Consider the following 20002-nt stretch of genomic DNA (forward strand, 5'->3'; position numbering starts at 1 on the left):
TTAGTAGTATGTGCCACTGAGTAATCCTAAATACAAAATTGCCCACTGGGATCCTATTTTGGTGCACACGAACAAACCAAACAAACCATACATGTTAGGTCACATGAGCCAATTAAGTTCTGTCTATAGCTTCCGCGCTTCTTCCTGTTACAGTTAGAGCTGCAGTATTTCTGGTCAGGTGATCTCTGAGGCAGCACACAGACCATCCCAAAATGGAGGTTCAAGATCAGAGATTTAATAAGGCAATATTTACTTAAATATATATTTAGTTTGGTAAGATTCTTTAATATGCCACTTTATATGATGTAAACTCTTTGTTGCTCAAGTATTCATTTTGGGGATATAGTTTTCCTTTAAAGGAGAACTAAAATCTTAAAATTAAAATGGTTAAAAATACCATATTTTACATATGAAACTTATTGCACCATGAGTTTCGGGCTTCTCTATAGCAGCAACTATCCAGGACTTCAAACTTGTCACAGGGGGTCACCATCGTGGAAAGTGTCTGTGACACTCACATGCTCAGTGGGCTCTGAGCAGCTGTTGAGAAGCTAAGCTTAGGGGGTCGTCACAAATTATCAAGCAAAAAATAAGGTGTGTCTGTAAAACTAAAGCTACAAGACTGTTATTAAATTCTGGTGCTAATTGCACTGTTTTCTGTGTTTCCATGTAGTAATTAGTAGCTTCCATGTAGTAAATTCTTTAGTGCTCCTTTAAGGACTTTGGTTGCTGGGGCTGGTATAAACCCCCCCCCCCCAAAAAAAAATGTACAGCATCTTTATCTGACTTCTTTGTAAAACTTGAATTCCCCTTTAATCTTTTATCCCATTGTTCATATATTACTATAGTAAACATTCATAAAGCTGTGCACAACATTTCTTAGGTAGAGTTAATCCCTGCCATTTATTACTCATATTTATGAAGTGTAGGAAAATTAAGGCAACAGGGAGCTGATATATTAGCTAACATGGCCAATCAAGCCTTCTTAAGTCAAAGGTTAGAAAAATGACATGCAAGGAGATGTCACCCGCGCTAAAAATTAGCTACTGCGGGAGACTAATCTTATGAATATTTCATCCCCTTCACTGATATTTGAATTACAGCAAGTAAATTACATTGCTCTCACAGATTCAGGTTACTTGCAGGAAAATGTAAAGGCTCTGGGAATCCTACTCCAAGAACAAAATATACTACTCACCACCATCGTCTGTACCCGATTCTGTAGCCTGTTTCATATACATGATCAAACAACTGTACTAAGAACGAAAGGCCTTAGTTTAGAAAGCAGTCGTTTGTAGGGCACTGTATCAAACACTTTGCCAAAATCCCAATATATCACATCTACTGCTCCCCCACTGTCCAGCATCTTACTTACCTCATCATAAAGAGATGAGATAATCATGTCAGATCAAATTTGTCTGACATGACCTATCCTTCATAAAGCCAAGCTGATTGGTGCTCATAATGCCGGGACATAATATTGAATGTGATCCCTTAACAAGCCTTCAAATACCGAATGTTATACTGGCCTATAATTGCCAGACTGAGACTGTAATCTCTTTTGAAATATAGGAATTGCATTAGCTTTCCTCCAACCAATACCATTCTAGGTAAAACCAGATATAGTAGCCTGGCTAAAACTGAACTAAGCTCTCTCAGTACCTGAGGGTGTATTCCGTTTGGCCCTGGTGCCTTGTTCACATTCATTTTAGTACACCTTTATGTACCATATACTGTGTTAACCACACATTAGTAAACTGCAGCTAAAATTCGCTGGTGAAAAATCTGCCGTGTCGAACAAATTTGGGTGCACGTCAGAATAGTTGCGAGCCTAAACATTGTTGCGCACCAAGATTATTTGGACTCACATTGACTATTATGCATTTGGCCATAATAGGCGAGTGTATAACAATTGTCGCAGGCGTCAACATTGACGTGCATCAAAATAATTTTGATGCCCATTGACTTCAATGCGTTTTGCAAATTTTTTGCCGTTTCGCGAATTTCACTGGAAAATTGCAAATTCAGAACTGAAGGCAGGAAGTGGGTCCAAGCACATTTTGGAGCAAGTACCTTTAATGAAAGTGGTTTTATGTACAACTCACTACAGGGGAAAAGTGAAAGTTGCCCACTGTGCTTGCAATTGTAAACTAACACTATTGTCACGAGGAAACACTTCATTTCATATAATAGTGGTGAGTCAGTCTTCTTAACAAAAGAGGGGTGGAATTTGATGATCTTTTTCCTATAAATAATGTTTTTGTACTTTGTTTTGAAAGCAAAAGTTTTCCTTCTCTTTTTTGTGATTGGCCTATTGTGATAATATTATTTTTTTGCCAGACATGAATTTGCAGCAAAATTCCAAGTTCAATGGATGAAAAAAAGCCTCAAAACCAACTACTGACTTCAATTTGTTTCGCAAATGTTTTAACCATTTTAACGAATTTTTCAGCCGTTTCGTGAATTTTGCAGAGAAGCGAACTGGGACAGATTTTCTCACCACTAATGACTAGGCTAGTGGCACACATATAGTCGGTGGCGTATCTCTCCCCCGTCTGCCCCTTGTTGTGGGCGCACCCTTGGCATTGTCTTGTCACCATGCACACAGAATAGATGTTGATACAGATACACTAAAATAAAAAATGTTGTGCCAAGATACGCCCAGTGTGCATGCTGATAGGCCAATATCATGGGTGGGAACAGGAGCAGATTGACTTATGTATGAAATTAGCCTACTGTAAATGCACCATAGCTTTTTGCACCCCTTTTTAATAAATACAAGATAAAAAAAATTGATCTGTGGGTATTTTTAAGTAATGAACAATGGAATAAATAAAAAATGTAAAGGAGAAACTAGAAAAAAAAATCCTTTTACAGAAACCAAATGGTAAATCACTGATTTTGTCTGAAATATTCACAACTCTTTATCCCATTTTTTTTCACACAGCCCTTAGGCAAAGGTTAGAAGTTCACATTTCATAGTGTTTATACCAAACATGTCATCATTGCACAAATAGCAATTGTGATACCTCAAAGCCATTGCACTGAATGTGCTAATAACCTGCTAATACTCAGGCCCCAAGGTCTCATGCTGATTAGCATAGATAACAGTGATACGTGTCTGTAAAAGCATAAGGGCAGACCACATACATCAGAACTAGAAGATACTAGACACCAGAAGAAAATTGCCTTTACAGAAAACAGAATTTTTTGAATTCCTATTTGAAAGTGGTCTGGTCCATTTCGGTATTAGAAAATCAAAAATGTGCTAGTATAAAATGATACCAAAAAGGAAACATTTGTTTTCCTGTTTGACTTAACTAAGAATATTTTGTTTTTCTACTTCTAAGTCTTGATTTTCCCATTGTTTTCATTGGAGACCTAAACAAATATAACCATGAGAATATAACCATAGAAGTATTATCTTATCTAAATAAGGCTCTGTAGTAGTGATGTTTGGGTAGGTGGTGAGTTGAGCTCTTCTCCTGCTCTTCCCGCCCGCCACCGTTAAATGCCGGCTTCCGTTTTCTGGGTTCGTCTTTTATTGATGATGCACCTGCTTGCTCCTCCTGTTTTGTGACATCATCGGCGCGGTGGGTTGTGTGGGTCTATAAAAGCAACCCGGAAGTGCGGACGGGTCCTGGGCCAAGGGAAGGAGGGTTAGGGTCACATCACTAGGGGGGGAGAACTCCCCCTCCTTGTGGGCAAGTGGGCAGGACACCGTGGGTTAATTACCCCCCGCACACACGGGTTAGCAGCGTGGTAGCATCGGCAAGAGAGGCCAGCTCGAATTGGCTACGTTTTTCCGCACCGCACTCGCCCCCAGGAGAGGTTATAAATCAGATACCGGTACTTGGTTCTGGCTTTGCAGCCTGGGGATCTCCAAGGTAAGGTTCTTCCCACCCTAAAGTTGTGTATGAAATGTTAACCTATAATATTAATTAAAAAAAAAAAAGAAAATGTCACAGCCGTGCATACTTGTTGCCAATTGTCAGTGTCTCAGAACTCATTTTATTATATTTTTAAACTGTGTTGGAAAGAAGCTGCCTCCCTACTAAAGCAGGGTCCTGCAAGAATAGCTCTGTCTTTCAGGAGTAGTTGTTATGCGCACAATATATATTTGATTTGCTCATTCCCTAGTATATCCTCCAATGCGCGGGACCAAGCTAACAGTATAGCCACACTGAAGGCCAACTTGTTGGTCGGGCTCTGCTCTTGCCTATTCACTGGACGCTGCTTATATTTTAAGACCCTATTAAGTCCCACCATGCCTCAGAATTTCAAACCAAAGAGTTATGGTAAAGAGTCATAGAGTCATATAATCAGTTTATAATTACTCATACAAGCCAAACATATTGTCACAAGCTGACTGCCTGTACACGTAATTTTGGGGGAAAAGATCTATGGTAGGCAGGTAAGCAGAGGATCAGAAGCATAAAGACTGGGACTTCAGGCGTCTTCAGGCAAAATGCAGGTTTGTTCATCAAACTCTTCCCAACATAAAGTCACAGGAATACAGTTCATTAGCGTCACGCTTCAGCTTCACGCATTCAAGACTTTTCCCCACTCTGTGATTTTCACCATACAGGTTGGTTTCCACACTTAGGAATATTCAGGCTTCTCACTATGCACTTCTGACTTTCCCCTCCTGGGACACAAATTCACCAGCTTCTGACCTGGCTCACTTTCTGGCTTTCCCCAAACACTTTAGACCAGGAGTGCCCATATATTACATGAGGGTGATTTAGACAAGCTGTTTGTTGACAGTGTCTTGAGATCTACTGATCATCAGTTAAAGGTCTACTGTTAGATCCCCAATTACCTTTTGGGCACCCCTGTTTTAGACTCAATCACCTAGTCATGTTTCCTTCTGCTCCTTGCAGCTGCAGGCATCAACCCCAGCCCCTCTGAGCGTTCCTAAGAAGCTAACAGTTTGTATCAGCGGCCGAGCTATATTCCCCGGGCGCCATCCTTCCAGGGACCACCCTAGTGATACGCAGGGTCAGACTAGGGGGCCCGGGGCTCACCGGGACTAATGTCCAGGGCCCCCTCCGACCCCGCCCCCCTACTAGGACGCGCCGAGGGCGCATGCATGAAGGCGCCACTCGGTGTGCCTGTGTGAAGGAGCTGGTTGGCACTCCTGAATGAATAGGTGCGCGCATGCGCAGATGGTGCTTACAAAAACTTTTCTTTTTGCCGATCAGGACAGGGGACTGGCCCGGCGGGGGCCCATTAAGGGTCGGGGCCCACCGGGGTTTTTCCCCGGTGGGCCCCAGGCCAGTCCGACACTGGTGATATGTGTCTGGGACAGCCTGTCAGTCTGATCCCCTTCCCCCCTGCCTACCCCAGGTGTTTATGCACACATGTGCACACACTTTCGGCACTGATGACCGCATGCGCAGCTAAGTAAAGTTTGTATTGCGCCTAGTGCTCAGTGCTTTAGGAAAGTTATACAGCTCCAATCATATGCCCCCCTACGCCTGAGCCTAAGTGTCCTAGACACGAAATGAGTAGTTTATACTAATAAAGATTTCTATTTTTACTCTACATTCGCCTGATTCCTGCGTGACCTTTGAGTGCCTTGCTTCAACATTTTTGCTTTCTTATATGAGGCCTTTGTTGCCTCACTAAAATCCGGGCCTGTTCATGCGCCGAAACTCATTCCTGAAGATTACAGAAGCAGCTGAAGATGGCGCCCGTGAACTTCGCTGGACAGAATCTGCACGGAGGGGTAAGTAAAATGTTAGGGGCAGCTTTTTTTAAGGGTTTGTTTCTCCATTAAACAGAGAAATCCTTAACTGTGTAGTCTTCCCATGCAGCATTCATCTCCTATTGGGGAGAATTAAAGGCAAAACCCAACCTTTTTACACATTTCTTTGGTCCTTCTACCACAATATTTATGTTTTACACCTACAAACTACTGGTCACGCCATGTTACCAATCTCACCTGTCAGCCTGTTTTCAACCCACTGCTGCGGCTAACTGTGCCAGTATGATACAATGAATAGTGTACAGATCAACATATACTTGGAAATTGAGCAGTTGATTTGTTTACATGTCTGCCAGCTAACTTATGACCTGACCTTGTTTAGACTTAATTATGATCATGGTGGATCGTGTACAGGAGGTGGGATCGCCACCAAAACATATAGTGAAGGCATTATTGCCAGGGGCAATTCTGTAGCAATATTTTCTATTCCAATATGAAGATTTTGTGCTGTATTTTGTACCGTAACAGGTCTAAATGTATTCTGTTTTTGAGCACAGGTTTATTAGAATTTATTAAGTTCTATCTTGTATGTGTTATTCAACTGCTTTTTGATAACCAAGTTCTTGGCTGTCGCCTATAACATATATTATTGCCCTCTGCCCTGGCCATTATCTGGTGTTCTTAATCTTTCACCAGCTTTTTGCCAGAAACTTGGGATCTGCTTCTTGTGTACTTCCATACTATCCTCTCTTGTACATAGGGGTTCACCTGGTTTAGTGGGGGCCTAAACTGTACTTAAATCCTGGTAACCAGAGAGTAACATAGTAAGTTAGGTTGAAAAAAGACACACGTTCATCAAGTTCAACCTTTTAACTCTATTTTAACCTGCCTAACTGCCAGTTGATCCAGATGAAGCCTCTCCAATGAAAATCCTTCATGACTCCAAGATGGCAATCAGACTAGTCCCTGGATCAACTTGTACTATGAGTTATCTCCCATAACCCTGTATTCCTTCACTTGCTAAAAAGCCATCCAACCCCTTCTTAAAGCTGGAAAGACCTACTGGTAAATAAAGCATTAGAGAGAGAGATTATTATATGATCCCCTTATATATTTATACATAGTTATCATATCACCCCTTAAGCGCCTCTTCTCCAGTGTGAACATCCCCAATTTGGCTAGTCTTTCCTCATAGCTAAGATTTTCAATACCTTTTACCAGCTTAGTTGCCCTTCTCTGTACCCTCTCTAATACAATAATGTCCTGTTTGAGTGATGGAGACCAAAACTGTACGGCATATTCTAGATGGGGCCTTACAAGTGCTCTATACAGTGGAAGAATGACCCCCTCCTCCCTTGACTCTATGCCCCTTTTAATACAGCTCAAGACCTTATTTGCCCTTGATGCTGCTGACTGGCATTGCTTGCTACAGCCAAGTTTATCATCTACAAGGACTCCAAGGTCCTTTTCCATAATGGATTTGCCTAGTGCAGTCCCATTATGGATACCGCAGGGCTCAACCTGAAGAGAAAAGGGAGTGCTAAAAAGCAAGTGAAGGGCGGAACTGTTCCAAACAGCTAATTCTTAATTTCCTATTATGCCCAAGCTCTGTTACTCCCAATAAGAAATTTCTTTCTGAAAAATCCCTCACTGTGTGAATAAAGCAAGAAGAGAAGTAATTTAGTCTAATCAAGGATCTCTTGTAGCACTGACGTATTTCCACTCGTCAGTGGAGCTTTTACATTTATTTGAGTAGCTTGTTCACAGTAGACATTTACAGAAATGGAGGTCTCTTTTGGGGCAGCCATTTTGTCCTGTCAAGCTAAGCCATGTATACATCTTACCTGAGGTGACAATATCAAACATTTAATACAAAGTCCACCAAAACAAAAACACAATAGCACTGTATCCCCTGTGGCAGGATAAATAACCCATTAGTGAGAGGAGGAAATCAGAATATAATGGGAAGAAAGGGCCTGAGACTTTGTTCTATTGATCTGCTTCAGTGGTATCCAGGTTTAATCCGGATATCTGTACTGACAGGACTGCCCTGGGAAAGCCTGTGTTACAGGTTTTCTACTTCTGGATTATTACAAAGCTAAGGGGCACTTCCATTTTTTTAATACAAATAAAATGCAGTGTTGCCCTGCACTGGTAAAATTGGTGTGTTTGCTTCAGAAACACTACTATTTTTTATATATATATAAGCTGCAGTGTAGCAATGGGGGCAGCCATTCAAAGGAGAAAAGGCTCAGGTTACACAGCAGATAACAGATAAGCTCTGTAGAACATAATGGTGTTATCTGTTATCCACTATTTAACCTGTGCCATATAGTCTTTATTCAATTACCACCATTGCTACACAGCAGCTTGTTTATATAAACTAGGGATGCACCGAATTCACTATTTTGGATTTGGCCGAACCCCGAATCATTTGCGAAAGATTCGTCCGAATACCGAACCAAACCCTAATTTGCATATGCAAATTAGGGGTGGGAAGGGGAAAACATTTTTACTTCCTTGTTTTCTGACAAAAAGTCACGCAATTTCTCTCCTCACCCTTAATTTGCATATGCAAATTAGGATTTGGTTCGGCCGGGCAGAAGGATTCGGCCGAATCCCGAACCGAATCCTGGATTCGGTGCATCCCTAATATAAACTATATGCAAAAGGATAGAAAGGCGGCATTCCAGTTAAAAGTAAAAAGGTTTATTGCAACAGGTCACAGAAAAACATCCCGACGCATTTCGGGAGCAACTCCCTGAATCATAGGCTAGGTTTTCATTTGGAGGGGTTGAACTTGACTCTTTTTTCAACCCGGTTTAACTATGTAACTATGTAATGGGGCATGATTAAGGGAGTTGCTCCCGAAACGCGTCAGGTGATGTTTGTCTTTTTAACCGGAGTGCCAACTTTCTATCCTTTTGCATATGCGACTACAGTGGGAACGCTGGTGGCTGAGCACCCGGTTCATCAAAATGGAGCTGCACTTATTTGAACACAAAGGGGGTGAGTCTGGAGCGGCCAGAGGCGATCCATTGGCTGCTGCCGCCTGAGGCAGCAACCCTGATGCCACCCCCTCTCCCGCTCCGCGCTTAAAATTTTAGCGTCGGAGCGGGTCAAAAGGGCCGGTGTCGCTAGTGCAATGCGTGCGTACTGCGCTTTCTGCACTAGCAGAGCCAAATTTTCGGTTTAAAAAACGGAAATTTGGCTCTTAAAGTTAAAGGAGGCGCCTTTTTGCTGCCCTTTGTAACTGCCCATTCACTGCCGCCTGAGGCAAGGTGCTCACCTTGCCTCATGGCAGGAATGGCCCTGGGAGCGGCCAAAACCCTTTTCTACTGAACTATAGTCGTGTTTCTGAAGCAAACAGATCAGTTTTACCAGTGCAGGGCAACACTACATGATATTTTCATTGTTTTAAAACACTCATTTTTTGGTGTTACTGTTCCTTTAAGGCTTTAATATGGTATATCAGCTGGTGCACTGGGAGTGGGGAAATACAAATATGGCTTTCCAATCAGAGAACCAACAATAGCTGATTTACCAAAGAGCCACCCAGAATCTGTACAGGGGGGTTCTGCCCTATATTATCAGTGACCACAATTTATTGTTTAACCATGACATGTGAGCTACTCACAATCTAAATTAAAACCCTTGAAGTCATGGGACTTTAAAGCACCAGACAACAGAATGCCACAAAATGTTATTTTTATTTTCAGGTTTTGTTCTAGGATGATGTTAGTTTAGATATTTGGCCTCATTAATTACAGTTTTTATTTCTAATAAAGACAGACAATATACTACTTAGGATATTTATTATTTTAACTGCAAAAGTGCTTTACATCAACACTGCCTTTACATATCCTTAAACATGAGGTCATAGGGACGACACTATATCAGTCCTTCCTCTACATGTGTCTTCAGGTGCCTTACAAGCTGCTGCCTCTGAGCGTAGGCCCGGTCACATTCGGTGCAGGCATAGGGTTTCTCTCCTGTATGTCTTCTCCTGTGAGATACAAGGTGGGAGCTGTGGTTAAATTTCCGGTCACAGTCTGTGCATGCAAACGGTTTCTCTCCTGTGTGTATTCTTCGGTGGGTAATAAGATGTGAATGGTGGTTGAATGTTTTCCCGCAAAAAGTGCAGGCATAGGGTTTCTCCCCGGTGTGAATCCTCTGGTGTACATTTAGGGCCGAGCTTTGGCTGAAGCTTTTGTCACACTCGCTGCACTTATAGGGTTTTTCCCCTGTGTGGGTTCTCTGGTGTACAATCAGGTAAGTGCTTATGGTAAAGCATTTCCCGCAGTCTGAACATTCAAAAGGTTTCGTTCCTGAGTGGATTCTCTGGTGCTTCTGCAGAGTGGAACTATCCGAAAAGCATTTGCCACAATCGGGGCAGTGGAACGGTTTCTCAATGGTGTGGCTCCTCACGTGTCTGAGCAGATGATAGCTATGAGAGAAGCACTTGCCACATTCACTGCATTTGTGGAGTGGGTTCTCCAAGTGGCTTCTCTCATGTTTTACCAGGCACAGCTTCTTCACATACCGTTTGCCACACTCAGAGCAGGCCAGCGGTTTTCTGCTTACCGGAACAAGTTTGACAGGTTTTTTCCTGTGGTTTTGTTTCCTGCGACTGACTTTACGTTTATGTTTTCTGCCGTTATCCAACAGCTGCAGAACATCACCCGCACTGCCACCTGAATTCACCTTGATTTTCTGGAGGTGATATGAACTGACGGTTGGGGACAAAATGTCACATGAAGGAAGGTCGCTCAGCAGTTGCACTTTGTCATCCAGGTTTAATGTGTTGTATTTTATTGGCCACACATCTGGATTTCCAACTGATTGGAGAGAACAGGAAAAAAAGATATACAGAATAGTTTTTTTGCAAAAACCCTACAATCATAATATATGAGTCATTTAAAAGAAAAGGTAGGTTTTCAAGTTAAAAGCAAAGGTCTTATTGGTTAATATGGGTTACTGGGCAAACGTAGCGCCTTTTCTTACATATGGGAAATTTACAGGGCAACCCTTTTGAAATAAAAAAAAATAGGGATGCACCGAATCCACTATTTTGGATTCAGCCGAACCCCTGAATCCTTTGTGAAAGATTTGTCCGAATACTGAACTGAATCTGAACCCTAATTAGCATATGCAAATTAGGGGTGGGAAGGGGGAAAAATTTTTACTTCCTTGTTTTGTGACAAAAAGTCATACGATTTCCCTCCCCGCCACTAATTTGCATATGCAAATTAGGGTTCGGATTCAGTTCGGCTGGGCAGAAGGATTCGGCCGAATCCCGAACCGAATCCTGGATACGGTGCAACCCTATAAAAAAAATTAGCATTCAATGTTGTATATACACCAGAGAACACCACAGCTTCACTGTAATCAGCTTGAAAAAGGAACTAAAATGTTCTGAATGCTTGCTATGATTATATTAGTTAGCCAATAAAGGTATCACCTTTATACCACTTTTGTTGTTTTTTTTATTTTCAAAAGGGTTGCCCTGTAACATTTTTACTGGCTATCACGGTACAGCAACTTTACCTGCAATTACATATGGGATAAGCATCATTTGTATACTTGTGTCCCAACATGGCCGCCCACTCTTTTAGCCTTTAACTTTGCAAGTTTAGTGGGTTACAGGTTTTAACACAGTTGAATTAAACATTTTAATAGTTAGAGTTTAGCAAGGGCAAATCTAAACCAAAACGAGTTGTATATTACTCACTTGACCAGATATTCTGGGAACGACCGTTCTATTATCAAAACTACTGCCCCCAAACTAGTACCAGCCATTAAGCAACCCTGGAAAGTGGATTCTAAAAAGTACAGAACAACCCAACTTGCTAATGTGCTTCATAGTGGGGATAGACATTTGGGAACATATTAGTGCTAGAATATTTTGGGACAACCTATAGCAGGTATAGTAAGGAGAGATGGTGCCTATAGTAACAGTGGAATAATAGTCTCTGGGAAGGAACTGTGGGATAGCAGGTATAGTAGGCAGAGATGGTGCCTATAGTAACAGTGGGATAATAGTCTCTGGGCAGGGAGTGTAACTGTGGGATAGCAGGTAAAGTAGGGAGTGATGGTGTCTATAGTAACAGTGGATAATAGTCTCTGGGAAGGGAGTGTGACTGTAGGATAGCAGGTATAGTAGGGAGAGATGGTGACTATAGTAACAGTGGATAATAGTCTCTGGGAAGTGAGTGTGACTGTGGGATAGCAGGTATAGTAGGGAGAGATGGTGCCTATAGTAACAGTGGATAATAGTCTCTGGGAAGGGAGTGTGACTATGGGATAGCAGGTATAGTAGGGAGAGATGGTGCCTATAGTAACAGTGGATAATAGTCTCTGGGAAGGGAGTGTGACTGTGGGATAGCAGGTATAGTAGGGAGAGATGGTGCCTATAGTAACAGTGGGATAATAGTCTCTGGGAAGGGAGTGTGACTGTGGAATAACAAGAATAGTACGGAACAATAGTGGGAATAGCAACCCCGGCGAAAGTGACTTTAAAATTAATTAAAGTAGCTACAATAGGGCAAGAGAAAAGACAGACAGGTTTTTGGTGTGTGTGTGTGTGCATGGGAAAAGATGGTTGTGTGGGGCTGCAGTCAGTGGATAATTCCACACTGCTATCTTCACTCAAGACTTTTCCCAGGCTAAACAGTCAGGTTACTCCTGCTAGGCTTTGCCCAAAAAGTGTTTGTCAGTATGTGACCCTTCCCTGGAGGGCCCTGCATTCCATCCATGATTACCTAGAGATAGAAGCATAAGGTAATTCTCTGACATCACTTCCTTGTAAAGCAGCTTCTGTTGTTCATTCAGGAATCCCCACTCTTCCTCTGAGAACTGAACCTCTATGTCTTCAAACCGCATGTCATTCTGTAAAATAGATCCTCATATTAAATGCAAGCCAGTCACAGATCCCTGTAAGGTTATCTGATTGGAAGTGACCATTTCCATTATGAACCAGTGCGTTTTTTAGGTTATAGCTACAACATAAATGTAGAGTTTCAGAACCAAAAAATAAAAAAACAACAAAAAAAAAAACCCCACTGGAATTACATAATAAGGTGAGAACAGATTAAAATTATTATGATAGGCTGAGAATTGCACAGTTAATGCAACTGCAAGGTGAATATCGCTAATCTGAGGGGTTTGTGTCATAAACTCATTTGTATCTTCTTTTCTTTGTAAACACGCTACTTTTATTTGTAACCAACCCATAATTTATCATTTTTCAATCGATTCTTCAATCTACCACTAGGTGGAGCATGCACTGAAATAGTCAGAGAAATGGAATAGGGAACTGGCTATCATTTGATGCAGTAGGGTGGGTGATTTCAGGTGATGTTGTGATGGCAGATTCTATTAAGAGTGGCTTGGTATAATAATATCAGTATAATATCCAAGGCTATTGTGATACTACAATCTAAAATGAGTATAGATAGTTATATAGTTTGAGTGAGAGTACAGAAAGTATATATATATATTAGATTACTAAAAAATAATTACTTTAATACATTTTAAAAGATAGTTCAGCCCAACGTTTCGTCACCATCTAGACCCAAATGTTCACTAAAAAAAGACAAGTTATATAGGTAAACTTTTGTATTATACACACACATCTATCTATCTATCTATCTATATATATATATACACACACACAGGTATGGGACCTGTTATGCAGAAAGTTTTCCGGATATTGGATCTTTCTGTAATTTGTATCTTTATACCTTAAAGTGATACTGATATTAAAAAACTACTTTATAAAATATGTACATTAAGGGGCAGATTTATCAAGGGTCGAAGTGAATTCGAGGGAATTTTCGAAGTAAAAAAATTCGAAATTTGAAGTAATTTTTTGGATACTTCTACCATCGAATAGGATACGACGACTTCGATTCAAAGTAAAATACTTTGAATATTCGACCATTCAATAATCTAAGTACTGTCTCTTTAAAAAAAGATCGTACGTTAAAATCGCTCCATTCGAAGGATTTAATCGTTCGATCGAACGATTTTACTTCGACCACAGAATACCCAAATTCGATTAAAAAAAGTTCAAATTCGATATTCGAATATACTTCGAAATACGACCCTTGATAAATCTGCCCCTAAAAGTTACCTATAGGTCATGTTGGTCGTTTTTTGCTGAGAGGTTAGTTTTTGTAAGTAATTGTTAGTTGAAGTTTCTAAACTAGACTTTTTTGCCAACCTAACTGTCCCATCTCAGCCTGTCAGTTCAAGTTTCTAATACTAACGGACTCCTGCTGCACAAATATGGCAGCCCCTTCATACAGGAACATGGGGCATCAGACAGGTAATGTAAAAGCATTTTGTAAATACTTTATGGCAACGTTATAAGTTGCTTTCAAAGGTAATAATATGATAGATGTAAAAAAAAGAGTTTAATTACTGGTGTCGGTATCTCTTTAAGTTTACTAGAAAGCCATGTAAACATTAAATAAACCCAATAAACTGGTTTTTCTTCCAGTAATTATATCTTAGTTTGGATCAAGTTCAAGGTACTGTTTTATTATTAAAGAGAGAAATTATTATTATAATTTGCATTAATGGAGTCTGTGGGAGATGGATTTCTGTAATTTGGACCTTTCTGGATATATTTATATATCATATATGATATGGTCATATGGTGACTTATAATAGTGCATATTTTGAAATAGGGGGTACTTTATTCACTATATATATATATATATATATATATATATATATATATATATATATATATATATATATATATATATATATATATATATATATATATATATATAGTGCTACGCAATATGTTGGCGCTATATAAATACATGTTAATAATAGACAAATACAAGAGTCCTCTGCACTCAACCCATTATCAATATATTTAAGACAGAGACATTTTGTGCATACTGCTACTGAAAAATGCCTTACCCTTTAAACAACACAGGGATTGTTTGTCCATATATTGCAATATGTAAAATGAAGCAATAGAATTCTTAATGAATCAGATAAAATTAAGCGTAGGACTGGCCAGATATGGGATGACTTTGACGTAGTTGGCCAGCTTAAATATATCGCAATATATGGACAAACAATCCCTGTTTTGTTTAAAGGGTAAGGCATTTTTCAGTAGCAGTATGCACAAAATGTCTCTGTCTTAAATATATTGATAATGGGTTGAGTGCAGAGGACTCTTGTATTTGTCTATATGTATTTTGTGGTCACAGCCTCATTGCACCCCCGCCTGTTTTTAAAAATTAGTGGTGAGCACAACTTTCCCTTGTTTGTTATATATATATATATATATATATATATATATCACATAATCACAAACTGCACTCTGAGGTCTTGTTTAAGAAAAAAAAGTGTAAAATTTATTACTTCAACGTTTCGGCTCCAACACTCGGGCCGTCTTCAGGAAGTGCACAACCCGCAACAGTAATGGGATTTTAAAGGGTGAAAATGGCGCCAAACAGGCAAGTATGATGTCTTTAGTGGGTGTCAAACCATCTGTAACAGTATACACATCTATGTACCACTCAATATCAAGTGAATACAATTTAATTATTTCAAACCCTGTGTTATATAATTAGGGTTGCCAACTTTACTGTAAAAAATTACCGGCCGGTGGGGGGCGGGCACAAAAAGGGGCAGGTCATGACGCATCGACCCGATGTCAAGAACACTGCAAAAAAGGTAAGTTCTGCCCCCAATTCTGCGCGAATTGGGGGCAGGCCGAGGGCTTTTTTTAAAGGGTATTACAAATTACCGGCAACTGCATTGCCGGTAAATTTGTAATACCAGCCCCGGCCTTGGCAGGTAGTTTACCGGCTAGGCCGGTAAAATACCGGCCGGGTGGCAACCCTACATATAATACGTGTCCGTGTCTCATGGTGTATTCAGTTCTTTGTGAACTTAAAAGATATAAGCCATCTCACCTGATGACTAACGCCTCAACTGCAGTCAAGGTGGAAAATGTAAAAACACTTACCTTGCAGGATCTAAGGAGGTGGCTAGCAGTTCCCTTGTGGTCCCAATTTAAAGCATTGCATACCAGTGAAAGGTGGCCCGAGTGTTGGAGCCGAAACGTTGAAGTAATAAATTTTACACTTTTTTTTCTTAAACAAGACCTCGGAGTGCGGTTTGTGATTATGTGATACAATTATCTTTGTGACCAGCACCCAGGCGGATGTTTGCAAGTTTTGAGTGCACCTATTTGGACATTATATATATATATATATATATATATATATATATATATATATATATATATATATATATATATATATATATATATATACACACTGGGGTTCATTTGGAGAAGGTGAACTTTGGTTTTCTTTCAACCCAACTTAAAATATGTAACTATAATGTAACCGTAATTGTATTGCTGCAAATGAACCAAATATCAGTCCTCTACAAGTCCTCTCTGTATTATCTCTACTTTCTAGATCAACTGCAATGCCTCAAGGCGGAAGAAAGCAGATAAGAGAGACTGGAATACATAGAATGATAAACAGACAGAACTCCTCCAGATCTAGTGAGCAGTTTATAAACTGCATATGGAGGCCAATGGGGCAGCCTGGCTGACAAGGATCTGCTGGAATGTTGGGCATATATACAAGTCTGGCAGGTTTGAAGAATCCATGGGGCAAGGACTATTGTACATGGATGTGTCCCTTGCCCAACGGGTCTCTGTAGACCCACAGTATGATGCAACTGTTAGCCCAAAGGTCAATGATTGGATTAGACTGATTTAGTCCAGTGTATGGGTGACTAAACAGAGCACTGATCCACTGATTCAGCAACATCACCAAAGGTGGTAAATTCCACGTTCAGCTGCTGTGTTTATAAGCAGCTTGGCTAGTGGCTTAGAAATCCCATCAGCCTTAAGCAAAGAAATATAAAACTAGCTGTTTAACAGATCTATATCTCATAGTGTTTATCTGTAATTATTGAAAAAGGTGGTCACTGACATTTAAAAAAAAAAAAAAAAAAAAGGGTGGTTCACCTTCAAACAACTAGTTGTTTTGAGATAGATCACCAAAAATAATGACTTTTTCCCAATGAATTTCCATTTATGTGTGACCGTTTTTCTAATATTGAAGTGTCAATGTCTTTTTTTCACCTTCTGAAGCAGCTATGGGAGGGGGGTCGCCGACCCTGTAAACTGTTCTAAATGGATACATTTAGTGGATACATTCTTATCTTTGTCTCTGCTGAGCAGAATCTCTGGGTTTCATTTTAAGGAGCTGTTAGAATTGATACAATCGTTTCTAATACTCCAAAGATGCTGCTTAGAAATGTATCAACTAAATGTTGCAAAATTTAAACCGTTTAGAGTCTGCACCCCATTTACTGAGCTGCCAGACTCAAACACCAGACACAACCACAATGTGGTAATAATGGAGAGTAATTGAAAAAAGTCTTTATTTCTGGGGAACAATCTAAAAAGAACTGAATTGAAAAAGAGTGTTTGGAAGGTGAAACACCCCTTTAAAAAAAACTGCACGGTTTGTTCTGCCACAAAAATGGTTTAATGATTAGTTACCATCAAGCATGCGGTACTGTTATATTATACTGTACAGAATAAAGGAAAATCAGTACAAAATAGGAATTTTTTAATTACATAGAAAATCGTATTGCTATATTTCTGGGTTTTCCGGATAACAGCTCCTGCTCCACCATATTTATATTGCTCAAAGATGTGAGTATTTTGCACAGTAAGGGCAGGGACACAAGCAAAGATTCAGGGGGGGATTAAGTCGCCTGGCGACAAATCGCCTCTTCTTCGGGCGACTAATCTCCCCAAACTGCCTTCCCGCCGGCTAGAATCTTAACCGCCGTCGGGATTGCACTTGGATTGCTTCTTTTTCTGAAGTTGCCTCATGAGGAAACTTTGGGGCGACTTCAGAAAACAAAGCTCTCCGAATCTTTGTGCGTGTCTCTGCCCTAATAGACCCCAGGGGAAATTAAGATTATACCTAGATTATAAAGAAAGTATTTTCTTTCAGCTTTATCTACTCACCTTATCTGTGTATATTTGTGTGGAGTTGGTCTTTCTACTGCCACAGAGACTCTTGGACATATACACACCATCAGGGATTAAGCCACTTCTCTCCATGCCAATCAAACCAAAGAAAGCAGCAGCTGATTTTTATTAGCCGATAAAAAAAACAATTAGATTGAATGAAATAGTAATCCTGCCTAAATATGCACCAATGACTGACATAGGGGACTTTTTTTTCCAATTCTTTATTTATTCATTTTCCAGAAAAAAAAGGAAGGGGTACAGAAGGGAAGAGGAAACCAATCCAGTATTATTTTTTTTTATCAGCATAGGGAACATTTTGGCAGCTGTTGCCCAACTGGCATAGAACATCATTGGTCAAAAGCCTGTTACAATTTTTACCACTCCTGATATTACCGAATATCAGGCCCACTATTTTTTAAAGAGACGCCCACCTGTCGCCACTCAGCCTAAAACATCACACAGCAAACTCATTTATAACTGCCATGGTGTATAAAGCTTTGCACCTTTTTAAAATAAGTGTTTCATTCGCAGTTTCCGTCCTAACAGGTGTTTAGTGTAAATAATGCACTTTCCAATATAGTGTTTGTATTTTAATGAAACTCACAGTGCCTCAGTAATGGGAATTGGTGCTCCTCTCTCACTTGCAGTTGTTACATAGCAGTTGAGGCTGTAAAACAAACATATCCATCAAGTTCAACCCTTTGCTTTTTATTTTATCTGTATCATGTATTATCCAAAATATTACTATCGTATGGCTTTACCAATACACATGAAATTAAAGTCCTCAGCAGCTTTTATACATTCAGTTATCAAACACAAATAACATTTGAGCTACATGATTTTAGCAGCCTACCTTTAATAGCTCCTTCATGAAGATATTCAGTAACACGATTACCAGCTGTGAGCCATGAGGCGGGTTCCCTCTGCTCTAATTGGAAAGCTGTGCAATTCAAGAAGAAACTGGAAGGACTACAGGGAGTTGTGGTCTTAATCATCCTATCAGGACAGGATTTGACCAAGGAAAAAAAACTACAATTCCCAGTGAACAACACCAAAGTCTAGTCTGAAAGTGAGGTTGGAAACACAGGCTGATATTCCTACAATACCTTCCCTGTGGTGATACCCATACTGCTGTGTTATGATTATTTACCGATATGGATGCCGTCTTTTCTGGAAAAAAATACCGGCCTTCCTATATATTGCAACTACCTTAATTGATAATTAACCATTCAGCCATTGGGTTCTCTATGTTTCCTTATTTTAGAAGGCGGCAATGACAACCTAACCTGTTTCTTGAGTTAACTAATTCTGATCTCCTCTACGGAGACGGTCACCAGGAATAAAATAGAATAATTTAGCTCAGGTCTGCTTAACCCTGTGTCATTAAAACACAAACATAAATAAATGCCGTTGGACTGCAGCCAGTGCCTGGCCTGTGGTTATTTGTGGCACCATGGTTAGTGCCACAATCTCCAGTTTGGGCCTGATGCCGTGTGTATGAATCTTTAGGGCAGAGGCACACGCTGCTACTGGGGGAGATTAGTTGCCCAGCGACAAATCGCCTCTTCTTCGGGCGACTAATCTCCTCTAAATGCCTAGAATATCAATCACCGGCGCGATGTCTGATTGCTTTGGCTTTCTGAAGTCGTCCGAAGTTTCCTCGTGAGGTAACTTCGGAAAACTAACAGTTCCGAGTGCCATTCCACTGGCTATTTACATTCTATCCGGTGGGAAGGCATTTAGAGGAGATTAGTTGCCCGAAGAAGAGGCGATTTGTCGCTGGGCGTGCCATTGCCCTTAGGGGCACTATCTATTATTCTGTGTAAAACTTTGTTGAAAATATGGTGTAAAAGCTATGTAAAATAAATGGGCACATTTATCAAGGCGTGTTTTACTTTACACCGTGTGAACGCCGCTGTTATTTTACACCACATCAGACCTTTGCAAGTAAGTTCTGGCAGAAGTTCCTCTAAGAAAAAAACACTTAAAAAAAAAGTATGCCTTTTTTTTTACACGGCAAAGCCTGGCAAGTAGGGTTGCCATCTTTTCTGGAAAAAAAATACCGGCCTTCCTATATATTTATCTTTTTTCCCTATTAATAACATTGGGATCAACTATCGTTTTTACTGGCCAGAATCATTGCACTCATGATTCTGAGGTAAATTCTGTGGATTTTAGATGTTTTCCATTGCTTGGGTTAATGTTTAGTTCTGGTTTAGTCATGAGCAGCAGGGAACTGTGTTGTTCCTTTG

General features: G+C 40.2%; 1 protein-coding gene across 1 annotated transcript; it reads right to left on the reverse strand.

Annotated features, from left to right (window-relative positions):
- Nucleotides 1-9508: 9508 nt before the first annotated feature.
- XB22063318.L (XlCOF6.1-like L homeolog) lies at nt 9509-19289 on the reverse strand. The gene is made up of 5 exons (XM_018231316.2): nt 18604-19289; nt 18355-18417; nt 17745-17866; nt 12472-12598; nt 9509-10548 (listed from the first exon to the last, which is right to left on the reverse strand). The coding sequence occupies exons 3-5, from the start codon at nt 17838-17840 to the stop codon at nt 9602-9604; spliced, it is 1170 nt and encodes a 389-aa protein (XP_018086805.1). The 5' UTR covers nt 17841-17866; nt 18355-18417; nt 18604-19289; the 3' UTR covers nt 9509-9601.
- Nucleotides 19290-20002: the final 713 nt, after the last annotated feature.

The sequence above is a fragment of the Xenopus laevis genome, chromosome 8L (assembly GCF_017654675.1).
Source record: "Xenopus laevis strain J_2021 chromosome 8L, Xenopus_laevis_v10.1, whole genome shotgun sequence".
NCBI lineage: Eukaryota > Metazoa > Chordata > Amphibia > Anura > Pipidae > Xenopus > Xenopus laevis.